Genomic DNA, 19,338 nt, shown 5'->3' with positions numbered 1-19,338 from the left:
AAATTAAAGCTGCAATCCAGTATTATTCCTAGTAAAGTGGAGCGTGCAAAGGTGTCTTCTTCTGTAGCTGCAGACACGCTTAAGTTAGAACTGAGCACACTAGTTCCCAATTTTGATCCTAAAACAGCCAATATAAGTTTATTTCTGAACTTCTTTGAGAGGCAATTAACCCTTACCACTTTCAAAATGGGTAACTTATCTTCCTAGTCTTGTGCTAACCGATGTTGCAAAATTAATTTAAAAGGAATCTTCGGATGATACTCAGGTTTATGAGAAAGTTAAACAAGTTCTTTTAAAGTGCTTCAAATTGAGTGCTGAGAAATTTCGGCAACTGTTACCCAACACAGGAAAAGTCTAGAAACTATCTTGCGAGACTTATTTTGCCTCACAAAATCATTTCAATGGGTGGCTTTAAGAATCAGAAGTCATGACATTTGAGCAATTAAAGAATTTGATACTGGCAGATCAAATTAAGAAGAAAGCCCCTGCAGATTATAAAGAACAATTTTTGGATCATTGTAACAATCCACTTCAGTTTGCGAACAAATTAAATCTGTATGAAGAAGTTAGACAGGTATGAAATAAAAATGTTAATAAGGTACTCTCTAAGTTTCAACAATTCTCTCTAAGTCCCAAAAATTATAGAGGTAACCCTCGACATACTAAAAATGCATCATCAAGACATAACGCAAAAAATGAAGATTGACCAGCTGTTAGTTGCCATGTCTCTGGGAAGTCAGGCTTCAATAACTGCCCATCTGCTACTCCTCTCTTAAGAAAGAAGCTAATTTCAGAGTTTACACCTTTAGACATTCTCTGTCAAGGAATCCCAGATGACTCTTCAGAGTGAATAAACAGGCCTACTGGAACTGTGTGTGCTGACATTGGAGCCAGCCATTCTATGGTGGGAGAAACATCATATTGTCTTTTGAGAGAACAAGAAATAGAATTTGAGAAAACCAGTATGAATGTTAATCCTCTCTGACGGTGTCCAGAAGGAAACAGACGTTTATACAACCGAAGCAGAAACTAAGACTGAACTATAATCGTTGCGAAAAACTTTACTTGTATTAATTACTTACATTATACCAGAACGCTTTTAAGAACTGATTTCATATATATAGCACCGGAATTGTTTTAGACCTTCCAAATAATGTGTGGTACTACCATGACCACCCTAAACAGATTCAGTTACAGTGATGATGTTTTCAAACCACCTGAGCATCCAGAAAATAATATGGAATTTAACAAGTTTTGACAGAGAGAAAGTGAAGGAAAACAACTTTCCAATAAAACAAAGATTAGAATTGAAAAAATTATTGAGTCAACATTCAGTAACCTTTCAACCAGGGGAAGAAAAATTCCCCAAATCCGATGTTACATTAACACAGGTAACATTGTCACAGTCCCATCACATCATATGCCTCCATCAAAGGAGGAAGTAGTATGGAATATCGTGAATAAATTCTGTAACTGCATACGAACTGGTCATATTGCTTAAGATTACAAAGAACATGTGAAAATGTGTTACATATGTGGAAAACATGGCCATATATTTAGAGATTGTGAACAAGCTGATTGTAAATGCTATGGCTGTGTTAAAATAGATAATATTTTCTGTGACTGCTCCAAAGCTAATGCTGTTGTGGATATGCTGTCCTGATTGTTCTGTCAGCATAAAGTGGGAGAGTGTGAAATTTGCATTGTCACTATCAATATAACTGCACGAAGACCAAACGAAATTTGACTAGAGCAAATAAAAAATGAAAATATTAGGAAAATTATTAAATGTTTGGAAAGTCGTGATAAAGATGAGATTATCTCATGAACCAAAGTGTTGCAACAGCCAAGTTAGTAGTTCTATTTTATGCACGAGAAAGAGTCTAAAGAACATCCTGATGCTTCTTCAGCTTGATGTTATGGAAACAAAGGAACATATAACAGAACTGCAAGATGGTACAACCGTACAGGCATGGATTGCCAACTATATCAAGATATTGATAACTATATCAAGAACTGCCATGACTGTAATTATTAGAACCTGGTATATTGCAAACACCGATCTATAATAAATTGTTTGAATATTTACCAAATCGACGATTTGAATCTTTTTCTGTTTGGACCTTTACAGAACAGGAATGAAAAGTTGGGTCTTCATCGTAGAAGATTGTGCCATCAAGTGAGTGGAATAATTTGCATTAACCTCTGCTAGTGATGATCTGTTTTCTTTCATAAGTGACTATCATGTATCTGCCTTGCAGCCATATGAAGGACAAGACACTATTCCTCTACTCCCAATTCGAGGAAGAGGTTGATCAAGAAAAGCCCTTGAACTTTATGGACATGCTGTCCTTACCACAAAACAGCCACAAACAGCAAGCTGTAAATTCAGGACAAGATACGGCTCAATGGGAAGAATGTAGTAGGTGATGAGCATCACTATTCAAACAGAGCGTTTGTTCTAGGTCATGTGATGCATAACTCACCCAAATATAAATATTCTTTTTTTTTTTTTTCTTTTCTGCAGGTCATGTAACCAAACTCAATGTTTATTAGAGTTCTAAAGAGTTAAAGAGGAGGTCTTTGTGAGAGTAATCTCTCATTTTTATTTTGTGTGGGTAGTTTTGTAAACAAATTGGTGTTCATCATACCTCATTGCCTTAACAGTTGGCTCCTAGTTGTCTCCTTAAGTTATAACAAGGAATGCATGTTATACAGTTTATTAATGCTGCTTGAAGTGAAAATTCTACTAACTAAAAAAGAATGAATAATGAATGACATGTGCTTCTAACTTTATTGTAAAAATATCAACTGCTGAGTTAAGCACAATACCATATTTTGCATTCTGTAAACTAAAAATACTTTTCAATTTTGCATTCAAACATTTATGCTAAGCAATTAGTACAATCAAGGGTTTTAATCAATAAATAAAATATTACCTCACTTATTGTTGATCCATGGTATAATTTAGAAATCAGATCTTTACCCGTAGTTCCAATGAGGGATGAATCAATAGCACTAAACAGAATTCGATTAAGCTCTTGTACATCATGTTGCTGAAGTTCCTATAAATGAAATGTTTCAGATTAAATTAAGTCCTCACAAAAATACATATTTAAATAAATGGTTAATCTTTGGATTATGGTAGCTTGGCGATTTTTTGGCGAAAATTTGACGACCAACCCTGTTAGAGCAACCTGCTAGTTTTTTTGGACGCCATTTTGTTTTCATGAACAATCTGCTAGCTGAATTACGCTTATGCTAAAACTTTTATGGAACAAAAGTGCTTAATCATGATGAAGATTAGGTGCGAAATTGGGAGAAAGTGCAGAATCGCCCACTGCTTGCCGTGTTTTTAAGAATTGCACATACACGGTATCATCCATGTACACGTCGACATATTTTCACTTTAAAAAACATCCCAGAATTGCACAAAAATGGCATTGCGCACACTCTTGACTTTATCTATGTACACTGCTAAAGTCCTAGCTAGTAACTTTTATCGTCTTACCAAAATGTCGCCAAACTACCAGTTACCATATTCCAAAGATTAGCCAAATAATTTTCAAACTCTACCTTCTTACAATTAATGAATTAAATGTATTTTTTTTATTTCTATCTACAATAAAATACTTCAAAAAAGAAAAATTCCCTTTTTTCCTTCAAAATTAAAAAAAAAAAAGGAGGGTGGACTTCCATTTGAAAAAATATATACAGAAAAAGGAAAATTTAGAACAGCTAAATTAAATGTCATTCATCTTTTTAGCACATATAAATTCACAGCTGGAATATTTCTAAATATATGACTTTTTGGTTGATCTTTACATTATGGTAACTTGGCGATTTTTTGGCGACCAACTCTCCTACAGCAACCCTCTATTTTTTTTTTTCCCGCCGCCATTTTGTCTTCACGAAGTAAAGACATGTTTCTTTTCTTTTTATCTACTGAACACTTCTTCCAACAATCTACTAGCCGAATTACACTTATGCTAGAAATTTTATCTAACAAAATTGCTTAATCATGACAAATATTCACTGCAAAATTGGGAAAAAGTGCACAATACCATACTCCTTACGCGTTTTTCAAAATAACACATACACATAAACCATTTACACGTCGACTTATTTTTACTTAAAAAAACATCCCAGAATTACACAAAAATGGCATTGCGCACACTCTTCACTATATCCATGTACACTGCTTTTTTCTCATAAATTAGAAAAATTTCACGAAAATACATGACAATTTTCTGAATCTTTAAACCCGGTAAAAAGAATATATATGAAATTACCTGATCGTGAAAAAGTATATAACTTTTCCAAATATGAACATTTCCACATATAAAATAAATAAAATATCCAAAAACTTTTACCTCTAAATTATCTGTTATATTATAAATGTCATCAACGAATTCATACCGCAAACATTATAAATGGTTACAAATACTTAGTGTCAAATATTTAAAATTATTTCCATGCACGTTTACTTCAACTAAAACATATACCAAATTCTTACAAACATAAAATTCACAAAATAACTATCATTTAATTAAAATATCACTAAACCATGTACACGTCGACTTATTTTTACTTAAAAAAAAAAAACTCAGAATTGCACAAAAATGACATTGCACACACTCTTCACCATATCCATGTACACTCCTTTTTTCTCATAAATTAGAAAAATTTCACGAAAATGCATGACAATTTTCTGAATCTTTAAACCCGTTAAAAAGAACATATATGAAATTACCTAATAACGAAAAAGTATATAACTTTTCCAAATATGAACATTTTCACGTATAAAATAAATAAAATATCAAAAAACTTTTACCTCTAAATTAACTATTATATTATAAACGTCACCAACGAATTCATACTGCAAACATTACAAATACTTAGTGTCAAATATTTAAATTATTTCCATGCACGTTTACTTCAACTAAAACATATACCAAATTCCTACAAACATAAAATTCACAAAATAACTATCATTTAATTAAAATATAATTAAATTCAAAAACACTACTTAAAATATAAATAAGCACATACATTAAATTAATAAAAATTAGCTTACAATCCTAATTACTTTAAACTAAATCATTGCTAATAACAATTTTCCCAATAATACCAAATTACTTTACTTCCACCTTACATTTTGAACAATGCATAAAAATAATATCCTCAAATAATTAAAAATACTAACTTACCTAATCTTCTTCAGAATCTTGATTACGTGTCCGATAAACTTTTCTTATTTCTGTTTCAGGATCTTTAAAATGATACTCATAGTTCACAGCAAAGTACCAGGTAAAATAAATAACTTAATAAAACATCTTTACTTCTATCTCGCACAAGCTTAAAGAAACACTTATTACTACCCCTTTCAATCCCACTAAATACCCATTTCAAATTCACTTTAGTTAGGGCCATGTGATCCAAAAATTTACGAACACTGTTTCACACAACACAGAATAAAGCCAAATACAAAATTTCCAGATTTTTTCCCGATTTCCCCCTTTTCCGATTAAAGAACCGTAATTCTTCCATTAATATGGCCTGACATATCCCATGATCTCTCATTTCCCTCACACAAAATAATGCGTAATCGGAACTGAGTACTGCTCACATTATTACCAAAGTCCCAGGTAGTAACCTTTATCGCCTCCAAAATGTCGCCAAACTATCAGTTACCATATTCTAAAGATCAGCCGACTTTTTATGGCTCCTCTTTAATGATAATAAAGAGTCATTAACCTGAAGTTTTTTTATTAAATATAGATATATAAATTAGGATTATATATGATATTGCAAAGATCTAATACAAAAAAAAAAATGCTCTGTGCATGCATGCTATTTATGTATTTTATTTAATACATGATAATAAAAATGAAAATTCATGGAATCTCATTTTTTTAAAAGAAATAATTTTAGTATGCAATAATTAAATAAAGATAGTGCTCTTCATTTTTTAATCTGAATGCATACAAAATAATTAAAGTTTTACACAGAATATGTTCACACATAAAAAAAAGATGAGCATTTACTTTTAAGTTCACAAACAAGGCACAAAATTGATTTGCTTCTCTTGTTACATAAAAATGAAAGAAGCAGGTATTTTAGGACACTTAAAACTTTTTCTATCTAAAACAGGACAAGTTTTCTTTTATATTTAAATAAGATTTAAAAAAATATATTTGAGGCATTCAAGCTTAGGTTATCATGATAGAATAAAGTGCTTAAATTTCGTTCAATAACAAGTGAAGAGTTAACTCTTCTGAAACTGCCAGGATTGCTTATTTCAAATCAACTACACTTATGCTTAAAATTCACTTTAGTACCCTGATATTTAGATCATTCAAGAAAAGAGGAAAACAGTTTTAACCCGCGAGCACGCGCACCGATCCGATGAACACGAGAACATGCGCCGGGTATGTCATACCCGAATAAAAAAATTGTAATTAAAAATTTGTCAAAAAAAATTAATCGTTTTTTAAAAGAAATTAAATGTAAAACCAAGTTAATACTTCATTTTAGACAAAATAGGAAACAATAAGGAGAGGAAAAATTATTTTCTTACAATTTTTGAACATTGTTTACAAAATGAGGTCATATGTTCCATACATATACTTTTGCTACAAATTTCACAAATGAATCTAGTCTTTCTATCTTTTTTCTTGGGGCATTCTGTACACCTCTTGTAAGTCATTTTAGGTTTTTGGGGGGACAGTTCATTATTAACATGTTCATCGGTGGTTAATGTTTGTCCAGAATCAGGAACCACAGATGCTCGCCATCGTTCATTTTAAACATTTTCTATTAGCTGCATCCCTAAGGCTTTGAGAAAAGTACTCATCCCGTTCACGAGTGAAATTTTCTTGTGTTGAATCAATATAAATATTTGTATTGTCAACTACATGTTTTAACATATCTTCATCGATAAGCAATGACAAGGAATCTAAAGGTGTTGAGAAGTCTTTAGAATACTTTGTATTTCCAGGGAATTTAGTTATAATATTTTTGGCACCAATTCAAACATTAGTCCGGAATTTATTTTTGTTCCATTTTACTCAATTTTTTCCAACATAAAAACTCATTGATACATTCTACAGTTTCATTTTCTGTTTCTGTATCTGAATCACTACTCTCTATAGGTGAATCATGATTACTATTATATTCTTCGTCATCAACATCTTCCTCTTCTTCACTAAATGAATCCTCATCAGAAGAAACTGTTTCAAAGAGATTTCTCAATCTTTTCATCTCTTCATTGTAAGGAATATACGGCGCCATGCTTACAACTCAAGAGAAACCTATATAGCTTGAAAACGAGAAGTGCGAAGTGATTCACTGAGAAACGCGAGTACACGCGCAGGTATGACATGCCTGAACAATGCTGTTCCTAAAAAACCGTTGCACTTGCCACCTCAGGAATTTCCCCCATTTAAGTATATGACTTTGAACTCAGCTACACCAAGTTTTGTCCTTTTATGAAATAATGGGTGAGAAATATACAAAAAGAAAAATGCACATGGGTATGACATACCCGCCGCGTGTGCTCGCGGGTTAAATAGCAATGTAATATCTACTAAGTGACAGTAAATATCGTAAAGGTAGTCATTCATGTCACTAAGATTAGATTAACAAGACACATTAAAAATAATAAATCATTACAGATTAACATTATAAATCAAAATATCACAAAGGCTTCAGAAATAAAAAAATACCTCATTGTTGCTCCATCCAAAGCTATCAGTGAGCTCAGTGGTAGATGCAGCTTGCTGATCGACCAAGAGCAATCTAGCAAATAGCCTCTGAAGCTGAAGAGGAATTATTCTAACTTTTCCACCCCTTTCTCTATTTTCCAGAGAACCAAGCTCAGCATCCGATAAGCCAAACAGGCCCTCTGTAAGAATAAATCCATGTTAAGTATTAAGCATTTAAAATCTGATTCTTTAATACCTCATATGAATATTTTTTAAAGCCAGTATTAATATTAAGATACTACTAGATCATCCAAAAAATTCTGAAGTTTTTTATAATAAATACAAAATTAAGCAGTACAAAAACATAAGAAATTTTCCTTGAAAATTTTATCACAAAAACACCGTTTTATTCTATTACTTGCCATCTTTCAGGAAGCTGGATGATTCCTTTTTTAGAATTAGGTTTAGGTTTTAGAATTAGGTTTTTTAGAATTAAGTCATTAGGTTTACTAACAAAGAAGTGATTGACAGTCCCTAAAGTGAACTCTAAGCCATTCAGAGAATTCTGACCTGAGGATATGAAAATCAAAGATGGCAATATCTAGTGAAAATGGAGGGTGATACAAAACATCTTATTCAGTTCAAGTCAAGGCTTCTTCTTTCGCTGACATCGCTTACCTGGAACAAAGCGCATCCGCTTGTCTCCATATCATTCTGCCAATAACGGACTTGTTGAACACTTTCGCTCTCCCTTAAGCAGACCCTCAAATGCCCCAGTAACCCTCATTGAATGGAATCCTTGGCTCTAGTTCTTCTTGGACACAAACTCTGTGTCAATGTACACATCGATCTGTTTTCACTTAAAAAAAAATCCCAGAATTACACAAACTAGGCATTGCGCACTGCCTTAAATTTGTCCATGTACACATCCAGTGCACGTAGCTAGAATTTCCAGCGCCCGGGGACAACTTAAAAATTTGCGCCCCTTTCTGTGTGCCAAAAATGGAAAATATTTCATTAAAAAATTTCGTAGCATCAATTTGGCGCCCCTTGGATGCTGCGCCCGGGGACAGATGTCCCCCCTTGCCACACCCTAGCTACGCCACCGTACACATCAATCTATCTTCATTTAAAAAAATCAGGAAGCTAAAACAAAGTTAAAACTATCATCGTAACCAGAAATGAGGTTTCATCGCCAAAATTTAAAAAAAAGTTACCGCTAATCGAAGGGGCACCCAATTCTACACTAGAGCAAGAACGAGATCAATTTTCAAGAAAAACAAGCTGATGGTGTCTGACAAGCATTAGTTTGATTTCACATGCATTAGATGAATTAACAAACGCATATGAAAAAGAATACTGGACAACATGAAGTCCCATATAAGAGAGTAACACGTTTAAAATTTCGTGAAGTGACATGTATTGTATTTTGTTAATGTCAGTGGTAATTATTTATTAATCATAATCGATTTTTCTTAATAATTATCAACTCGTGGAAAGTGTCATCAATACAATATAGTTTAGGTGCAAACATATAATGCATTTTAGCAATATACCTCTGAACTCTGGGGTGTAAAGAAGTGTTTGTAAAAGAGAGTTCAGGTAACAAGTAGCTCCTTGATTTTCTATACCGCTCAATCCACATGACAATCTTCGGCTTGGGGGTCTTGGTATGGCCAATGTGTGCACGTTAGTCATCGCACCAACCGGCCTTTCGTCATCAAATAGACTTCCAAACATTTGGTAGAAAACTAAAAACGAAATTAAATAAATATCTGAGCGCTATATTTAAAAAAATATAGCACCAGTAAGTTTATGCTAAGACTTAAAATCAACGGCAATCACTAACATAAACATCAACATTTCAAAAGACAGAAATACTGACATCATTCCCACGAAAACGCGATTACGAATTTTACATCTTCTTCATCAGGTGTTTCGAATTTTTAATCTGCAGAAGAAATCAGTTGAAAAGATGCTGTTAAAATTATCCAAATATTACCAAAATATCCTATGATACTTAAATATAATTATTTATATTGTAAATGATTCAACTAAAGATAAAATTGTTGGCAACAAGACTCATCAAGCAATTAAGTCAAGCCCGTGCATCAAGCATTTTTGACTTACTCGGAAGGAAAAAGAAAAAAGAAAGAAAATAGAAATTATATCTTTCCAGAAAGGCCCTTCTTTACTTTCTGATAATGAAATTAACAGCAGCGAAACTTTGTTTATGAATTATTATTGTATAAAGAACGTTTGTTTAACGCTGTGGTAACCAATCTGCAAAATTAATTATCTCTGCCGCCCAGTCGGTATAGTCAACACCGACTGGTTGTTGGTATAGTGGTCAGGGACTGCGATATCGAAGGGCCTGGGTTCGAATCCCGGAGAAGGCATGGTTGTAACTGTCTGTCCCTTCATAGGAAAGGCGATGATGGTCCACCTGTTAGATGCCTCCAAAATAAAGAGATCACCGCATCCTGCCTTGTATAGATTAATGGATTGGGTTACATTTATAATTGTTCACAATCTGTCATTGGGGGGAAAAAATTAATTATCTCTAAGAAATTTATTTCTCTTAGGACTAATTGAACTTAGGTTCTAGTGCTTACTAAAAATGGCATTAAGTATAAATTAATTATTACTGAGAGTTACAAAGCAAGCTATACATTTAAGAAATGTGCATTTGTGTTGCTGTCAAAGTTTTATTTATTTGAACAATTGTTGTTGAAGATTCCTTTATTTGAGACAATTTATTTATTTAAAAATTAATAAATATAATTGAAATTTGGTTACAGTCAGAGGCATTGCGACGTGGTAGTCTTCTGGTATAGTGTACTAGAAGATCTAGTACACTATACTTCTGGGATGGAAGCAGCTTTAGTTACATAATGCTTACTTCCGTTGGCATAATAAAATGTTGCCTACATTCTTAAAGGAGAAAAATGTAGCCGTCAAGGCTGCTCTATGAACATTACTTAAAAAATAATTTAAAACAGGCTAAATAAACTATTTTGCCGTCTTCGAATATATTTAGAGATAAAAAAATAAATAAAATCGAAATAATTGATTAAAAATTTCAATTCAAATTTTAATCAAGAAAATTTAAAAAATACGGACACTTTAATTTCGTTTGCGGTCAAATGATCGTTTCCGTGAATCTAGTGTAAATGGGGCACCGAGACTGCTCTGTTCTACATCCAGACAGGACAAGAGCTTCGCATATTGCCGCAGTACATATATTTTCTAAATTTTGCTGCCTAGCGTCTTCCTAAGTTCTAAAATTTTTGCTGTCCTAAATTGTATTGACCAATGATTCCCATAAATTCTAAATATGTTGCCATCCGTGGTTATTAGTAGGTTCTCTTTTAAATTCTAAAAATTTTTCTTCCCATAAATTCTGCAGCTCATTTTGACCGTATGGTTGAATCATCTCGGGCGCCGACGCTGTATCCAGCGAACAAAAATATTACATATTTCGACGTTTTGACAAAACATACTTCAGTACTTTTTTTCAGCAGCTTCCTGAGTACTTTAAGATTCAATCAATTCATTGGATTTATTAAATGTATTTTAGGACAGCAAGTTAAGGAATCACAGGATCATCAAAGGACTTCCATGGTTTGAATATTTCGTTTGAGTCTCTTTAGTCCAAAAAAATCAACTTAAATATTTATTTCCGAAGGCAGACATCTGGGCTGTAGTTGAATATAGACGTCAATTGTGGCTTCCTCCCTTCACCATCTTTGTTCAAACGGTGTAAAAAATAGATGTCGATATATTTAAAAAAAATATTGGCATTTAATAAAAAACGTCGCCTACTATTTACTTAAGATTTACAATTATTTCTGTTACTCATATTCTATTTCCGTCTGGTGGTATTCTTTTTCTACATCTTGACACTCGAGAATAAAATACGATCTGTCTGTGAAAATAAGGAAACAGTCTTGAGCGAATTAGCAAATAGTTCCGCCTTGTACTTGGAGGTAACACCATTCAGTCAAAGAACTTCTGAGTGGCATCATTAATAACTGCATTCGGTGTTGATGTCCTTTCCCTTCTTTGTAACTGTAGAAAGCAGCGTGTTGTCGAATCATCCTGTACATTTGGTAAATAATTTTTACTTAACGAGTATTCTGTAATATTAATATTTATTTCTATGAATCATAGAATTATAATTGTATTATTGTGGACTGGCATGGAGAGAAAGTGAATGTTTTTTAATAATTTTATTCATTTTAAAATCAGTTGAGTTTAATGTGGTATCTACTGTGTGTCAGTTTTATACCCCCTAGAAAACAAATTAATACTGGTGTGTTTTACTGAGAAAATTAGCGTGCTTAATTTGTGTGTATATATATATGATATATATATATCATTTGTGTATTTATATATATATATGTCTATATAAACCGATTTCTTTTGTTTTCTTTCTTTTTCTTTAACATAATAAATTTATAATGATGCATTTTCACTTCGATGTAGTTTTTAATAGGGGCAAAACTGGAAGAATTAGGCCATGGTGCTTTCATACGGGATGCTGAATTTCTACAATTCTTTTCCCGACCGGTTTTTTTTTCTCGTAGTTTATTTCCACCATGGAAAAAACTTGCCAAACTTCATTATTATATATCGTAATTATCTACTACTTTACGGATGAAGTCAAAAAAAGACTACATTCAGTTTTAATTTATAGTTATCCACAAGCAAATGTGTATGTATTTATCAACGAATAGATGTAGAAGCAACTGAAATTTTGACTGCATTGTAGAATTGGGTGTCCCTTCGATTAGCGACAGATTTTGGCGATGAAACTTCCGGTTACCGTGATAGTTATAACTTTGTTTTAGCTTCCTGATTTTTTTTTAAATGAAAATAGATTGATGTGTACATGGACAAAGTTAAGGCAGTGCACAGTGTCTAGTTTGTGCAATTCTGTGATTTTTTTCAAGTGAAAATAGATCGATGTGTACATGGACACAGAGTTTGTGCAATTCTTTGACTTTTTATTTTGGTTTTGTGTAGCAGCCATCTCGATATTGTGCCTTCCGTAAAATCATAGTATACGGTGCAGCCTTGGCGCGATTTTGAAAATTATCGCCAACACCAAAATGACCTGTTTAACTACTCACTGTATATGTCCAGCACCCCCTGGAGTTCTAGGAGGTGTCGATATGTCCCGTTTACTGCTCATCATAAAGTCGCCAAAAGTAGCCAAATCCCTTGTGCACCGGATACTTGGATTAAACGGTGCCAATCTTGACGTCAAAAAAGAATCGCCAAAAAACAAGGGGCAATTATCTTTTAGGTTTTTAAGTTGTTTTCGAATCTCGATGATTATGTTATTAGAAGAAATACACTGTAGGATCTCCAAGGATGAAAGGAGATTGATACAAATGACGTACTCTGAAACAGCACTAGTTTGCTAAGTGATCCTTTTGATGCCCAAATTTAAACACAAAAATTCATTGGCCACTTACATAGCATGTATTGATGTGTACATGGACCAAGTCAAGGTAGTGCATAATGTCAAAGTTTGCGCAATTCTCTGATGTTTTTTAGGTGAAAATGGGTCAATGTATACATGGATACAGAGTTTATGCAATTCTTTGACTTGTTATTTTCAAGCTGATGTAGAATCGCCCACTTATATGGCGCATATCAATTCTAATGAAGTTTTGAAATTTTGGCCCATGTGGTCTGCTTCCCCCACTGCATAATTGTAATCCATAATAATTTCTGGTTTACTGTTTCGTTTCAGAGGGGACTTGGATTTGTACCTTTTCAGTATTGTGAATTGCAGACAGTAATGAAACATTTTTTTGTTCATCCATTTCATCACAGTAACTTTTCCTCTATGAAATGCAATAATTTCTTCTGATTATGTTATTAGAATAATTTCTCCTGATTATGATTTTAGTTTTTTCTTTTGCATTTCCTTTGGGACTTTTTCCCTCTCTACGTTTTCCCTCTCCTAAAGTGCCATATGTATCCGTTTGACATGAATACTTTGTCAGCTAATTCCGGTGAAGAATAGTAATTATCCTAATTCAGGAGTCAAACAACAAAAATCAGCGTTATATTTACAAAGTAATTATCCGTCGTAAGACGATCTCCTTTATGCAGTAAAGGATACATCATTGTTATAACAGCTTGTGAGGAAATACATAGATTAGAAAACTTTGGGTTCAGAATCGTATCTACCTGTGTATATTATTATAGAACACACATAACCAGAAATCGACTTACACAGCATGAAATATTTTATTCCAAATCTTGCTCATTTTAGAGGAATAAATTGCTTTCACCTTTATCTTCTGAAAAGCTTTCATCTTTACATTTTTTTGTGGTGTCACTTTCGAACGAAACTTCTCATTCAGATGTTTCAAAACTGGCCATAATTTCACTAATTTTGGGCATTCGTGATTTTGTGCATCAAATACTGAATTATCTGAAAAATGTAAGGACCGTTGTAAAAGAAGAAATTGAGGATGATACATTATTTGAGAAAAAAAAGGTGTGTATGTGGAATGGCTCTTGCTCCAGTACTGTTCAATTCTAGTCTTTATACTTCTCTGGAGTATAAGTAAAGGCAAAAAATATATGCATCCCTTCCAGAGTCGTTTCTTCCCAAAATTTACTTCTTAAGAATTTTCGGCTCTAGTCTTATATGTGCTTAATATCACCAAATGTGGGGATATGTGTTCTGCGTCGGTCTCGGCGCAATTGTGTGTTGTATGATAATCCTGTTGACGTTGAAAAATCTTTTACTGGAATAGTTTAATTGCTTGTTGGTTCGTGTCATGTGTGTTTTGAAATCGTGCATGTTGCATAAGAGATGTGGTGGGAAGATTTCAGTCACATATTTTAGATTGTGCGCGAAGGAAATTTAGTATTAAAAGGTACGATGTTGGAGTTGTTAATGAGTCTGCTCTGTGTAATGCTCTGTGTCTGAGAATATAGGGGGGAGAGATAAAGTGGTGGAAGTTGATGAATCGAAGCTCGGCAAAAGGAAATATTATCGTGGTCATCCTGTTGAGGGGCAGTGGGTATTTGGAGGTGTGGAAAGAGGGTCTGGGAGATTATTTTTAGTGGCTGTGCATGACAGAAGTAGGGAAAAGCTGATGCAGTGTATTAAAGAGTGGATTGAGCCTGGTACAACTATTTTTTCGGATGGATGGAAATCTTACAAGGATTTACAAAATAAGAACAAGAGGGTTTTGAAGATTTATTTGTGAACCATAGTATGAATTTTCTGGATAGTATGTCTGGCTGTCATATATAAATAGGATAGTGATTACGTGGCGGCATGTTAAAGGCGGTATGAAATTGGTATTTCTGCTGTTCGAAAAAGCATTCATTCATGGTAAGTGCATTTTATTTTATTCTTGTTCTTATTTTGTAGAATGTTATGTTCATTGTTTTTTTTTTAGTATGAATTTCTGTCATTATTGTTGTTTATTTGAATTGTTTGAAATTTATTTTAGTTTATTTTGTTGATTAGTGCATAGTGCCTAGATTGTGTTTTTCATAGATGTTTTTTAAAGTTGAAACAGAACACTGTGTACATGGTATTCTTTGAAATTTATTGTTGTTACGGTAATTTATTAAAGCGAAGTGTGCATAGTTCATAGATTTGTTCGTTGCCTAGCTTGTGCAATTCGTAGATGTTTTTTTTTTTTTAAGTTTAAACAGGATGCTGTGTACATGGTATTCTTTGAAATTTATTATTATGTTAATTTATTAAAGCGAGATGTGTGTAGTTCGTAAATTTGTTCGTTGCCTAAATTGTGCAATTCGTAGATGTTTTTTTAAGTTAAAACATATCGCTGTGTACATGGGTTCTTGTCAAATATTTTTGGTTAGAAACTTTACATTTTTGTTTTTGTTTCGGATTTTTAGCTTAAATTGTGTGTTCAAAACATGGTTTTTGCATGTGCGAAAACCACGTTTTTGGAGACAATTTTGGCTTAGAGTTCAAAATTTAGACAAAAAATTTAAATAGTAATATGGCAGCGTGGAGTTTCTTGCCGAAAATGTTTGGTGAGAAATTTGGCGACCTGAGGGCGCATATAAGAGTAGTTCTGAATTTTCCTGCAATGTTTGTTTGAATGCAGTGTTTTGTATATTTGTTTCTTTTAAAATTTTTTCATCAAAGAAGAATCAGTAAACTTTTCATAAAACTGTAACTCATTGGAAATTTTATAAACTTATATATTTATGGCTGCATTAAACTGGAGACATGAAGGAGGTGGATTTTCCACATCAATTTTGATCAGTTTTGTCCATCAGCATCCCTAAATATGATGGCTTTGGTGATAGACACAGTGCAGATCGCTAAAATCCTTTGACATAAAATTATGATTCTTGTAATGTCAAGTGGAGCTATAAGTGAACAAATTATTGCTTCTGCAATGTCCGAGCCTGTTGTCTCACACCTCGAACACTGCAATCTGTTGGGGACAACACACATGAATTTCTTATCTTTGTGGGGTCTGCCGCACTGTTAAATACGAGGGTTGAAACTTTAACAGTGGCAACTATTTATTTACAAGGAATACAAAAGTGATTCATGTCACCATGTTTTACAGTCCTTCAATATAGTCGCCAGCATTGTGTACAACCCGTTTCCAACGATGTGGAAGTCAGCACTTCCCAGCCCCATCACTTGAACAAATCAGTCACAGCTTGCGTTGCATGCGACCGAGCATTGTCATGCAAAATGAGAGGAGTGTTCTGCAGAAAGTGTCTCCATTTTTTTCTCAAAGCTGGTCAAAGATTGTGCTTCAAAAATGAGCAGTAATGGTCTGCTGTGGGGGGAACGGTATGCGTTAGGATGACACCATCACAGTTGTACACGAGAATCACCATAACTTTCACATTGCTGGGGTTCTGATGAAATTTTGAACGTCGTGGTGACCTGTGATGACGTCATTCGTTTGATTGGCGTTTAAGTTCTGGCTGGTACGATTGGGCCCAAGTCTCATCCAGCATAATGATACAGAGTAAAAAAGCATCTCCTTCGCGCTCGTAGCGCTCCAGGTGGGTTCGGGCAGCATTTTATCGCAGCCATTTCTGCATTTCCGTCAATTGATGTGGAACCCATCATGAAGCAATTTTTCTCATGGACAGGCGTTCCTTCAGAATGGGCAGCACAGTCGTATGTGCTAATCCTGTTTGTCCGGCCAGCTGACGAATTGTTTGGCGGTGAACACTGTCCATTAGTGCGGCAACTGCTTGCACGTCTGCATCGCTGACACTCGCACGACCTGTTTTGTCTGCCACGCACGACATGTCTGCCACGTTTTGGCGTCCTTCATTGAATGCTTTCACCCATCTTGCTACGGTTCTGTAAGGCAATGCAGATTCCCCGCAAGCCTCTCTAAGCCCTTGATGACACTGTGGTGCTGTACGACCTCTGGCACATTCAATTTTTATCCAACATCGTTGTTCTTGTTTTGAAAACATCCTGACAACACTTACTTTAGACCCCGAGCTAATACAAGGATCCGTTCTTCGCGTCACTCCGCATGCGTGTGACGTAGTCAGGACGAGTCTTTTTGCTGAGAGGTAAGGTAGGTATGTAGTTCATGTGTGGTATACGCGATATTCTTTGGTTTTGTTGCGTAGCGTTTTTTCAGCTGTGTTGCCAATATTAAAGTTCCAACCCTGGTATGTAGCTTTAGTTTATGAATGTAAAAAACTACTTTTATTTAAAATGTGGTGTTTATTAATATTTTCTATATCTTTTTGTTGTTTAATTTATAAAAGTATGGTAAAAATATTGAAATAAATGTAATGCATTGAAACAAATGTAAATGTATTTTTCAAGATTGTTAAAAGCAGTGGTTGATGGTCTTCTAACAGTAGTAAAAGGGATGCATGACGTAAAAATGGTTAAGAACTGCTGGCTTAGAAGAATTTGAAGGCAAAATTTATAGACACATGATTCCAAAAGATTCCTGAAAAATGTGTTTATGGTATTAATGCATAATGAGCAAGCTTCATAGGAAGTTAATGATTTTTTGGAAGAACAGTGAAAACAGAATTATATGAATTTTGTACATTTGATTCTAGAAGTCGATCTTGATATGCTTATTTTACCTTTATTTTCTCTTTTTTTTTTACTAAACACAAGCATAGAAAAGGGCAGAACTAATCTTGTCACACGGACAACAGGAATTTTTCTAATAATAAAGAAATTGAAAACTGATAATTTAAAAGATTGTTTCAGGACATCGTACACAAAGCCTGGCACTTGGCATTTTGCTGTCTGTTGTAATTTCTGTGATTCTAAGTTTTATAGCCTGGTACCTCACTAAATTAAAAATTTTTGTCGTTCCTAAATTCTACCACCCAGTGCCCGTCTTAAATTCTAAAAAATTTGCCATCTCTAAATTTTGTTGTTTTGTGTTTCACCAAATTCTGGCAGTGGCCCTGACTATATCACTTCTTATTCTCAGCACTCATGTTATGAAAGATATGAAATCAACATTTTCTTCTGTGCATTCTAAATACATGTAGGTTTTTAGAATGACAAAAATCTTTTAATTAAATCTGAAAATTCTAAAATGAAGAGGAAATGTTAAAAGAAGAAACTGATTATGCATATGGAAAGAAAATTTTCTTTAAAGGTATATTGTTGTATATAACAAATTAGGAGATGAAGCAGAGAATAGTAGGAACATTGATTTATTTATTGAAGCAGATAAACTTAGAAAAGATGTTAAAGAGAAAGAAATTAATATAAATTATCGGAACTACTCTGATATACGCCCTCAAGTCGCCAAATTTCTCGCCAAATATTTTTGGCGAGAAACTTCACGCTGCCATATTACTATCTAAATTTTTTGTCTACATTTTGAACTTTTAGCCTAAAATGTCTCCAAAAACGCGGTTTTCGCACATGCAAAAACTACGTTTTGAACACACAATTTAGCTAAAAATCCAGGGGGGGGGGGAAAATAGATAGCAAAAACGTAAAGTTTCTAACCAAAAATATTTGACAAGAATTTATGTACACAGCGACATGTTTTAACTTAAAAAAAAAATCTACGAATTGCTCAATGTAGGCAACAAATGAATCTACAAACTACGCACACCTCGCTTTAATAAATTAACATAACAACAATAAATTTCAAAGAATACCATGTACACAGCATCCTGATTAAACTTAAAAAAAATTCTACGAATTGCACAATTTAGGCAAGGAAGGAATCTACGATCTACGCACTCCTCGCTTTAATAAAATAACATAACAACAATAAATTTCAAATAATACCATGTACACAGCGTTCTGTTTCAACTTTAAAAAACATTTACGAATTGTACAGTCTAAACACTAAACAACAAAGTAAACTAAAATAAATTTCAAACAATTTAAAAAAACAACAATAACGACAGAAATTCATACTAAAGAACCAATGAACATAACATTCTACAAAATAAGAACAAAGATAAAATAAAATGCACTTACCATGAATTAATGCGTTTTCGAATAGCAGAAATATAAATTTCATACCGCCTTTAACATGCCGCCACGTAATCACTATCGTATTTACACGACAGCCAGACACACTATCCAAAAAATTTATACTATGGTTCACAAATAAATAAAATCACAAATCCC

At 33.6% G+C, this 19,338-nt stretch overlaps 2 protein-coding genes across 2 annotated transcripts in view; one reads left to right on the top strand and one right to left on the bottom strand.

Annotated features, from left to right (window-relative positions):
- LOC118185366 (ubiquitin carboxyl-terminal hydrolase 40-like) overlaps positions 1-9,736 on the bottom strand; it is a 114,412-nt gene extending 104,676 nt beyond the window's left edge. Inside the window, exons 1-4 of the mRNA XM_035355206.2 lie at positions 9,592-9,736; positions 9,263-9,457; positions 7,728-7,906; positions 2,940-3,065 (exon numbers count right to left, since the gene is read on the bottom strand). Of these exons, the coding sequence (XP_035211097.1) occupies positions 2,940-3,065; positions 7,728-7,906; positions 9,263-9,446 (489 nt within the window). The 5' untranslated portion in view covers positions 9,447-9,457; positions 9,592-9,736. The remainder of the gene's footprint in view (positions 1-2,939; positions 3,066-7,727; positions 7,907-9,262; positions 9,458-9,591) is intronic.
- Positions 9,737-11,671: 1,935 nt separating this feature from the next.
- Positions 11,672-19,338, top strand: part of LOC118185369 (ATP-binding cassette sub-family F member 2) — a 69,929-nt gene continuing 62,262 nt past the window's right edge. The window contains exon 1 of the mRNA XM_035355207.2: positions 11,672-11,818. The gene's annotated coding sequence lies outside the window, so the exon portion shown is untranslated. The remainder of the gene's footprint in view (positions 11,819-19,338) is intronic.

The sequence above is a fragment of the Stegodyphus dumicola genome, chromosome 7 (assembly GCF_044657685.1).
Source record: "Stegodyphus dumicola isolate Sdum_Otavi_A_Nest chromosome 7, ASM4465768v1".
Taxonomy (NCBI): domain Eukaryota; kingdom Metazoa; phylum Arthropoda; class Arachnida; order Araneae; family Eresidae; genus Stegodyphus; species Stegodyphus dumicola.
The sequence above is the reverse complement of the archived record's forward strand: the minus strand, read 5'-3'. Positions and strand labels throughout refer to the sequence as shown.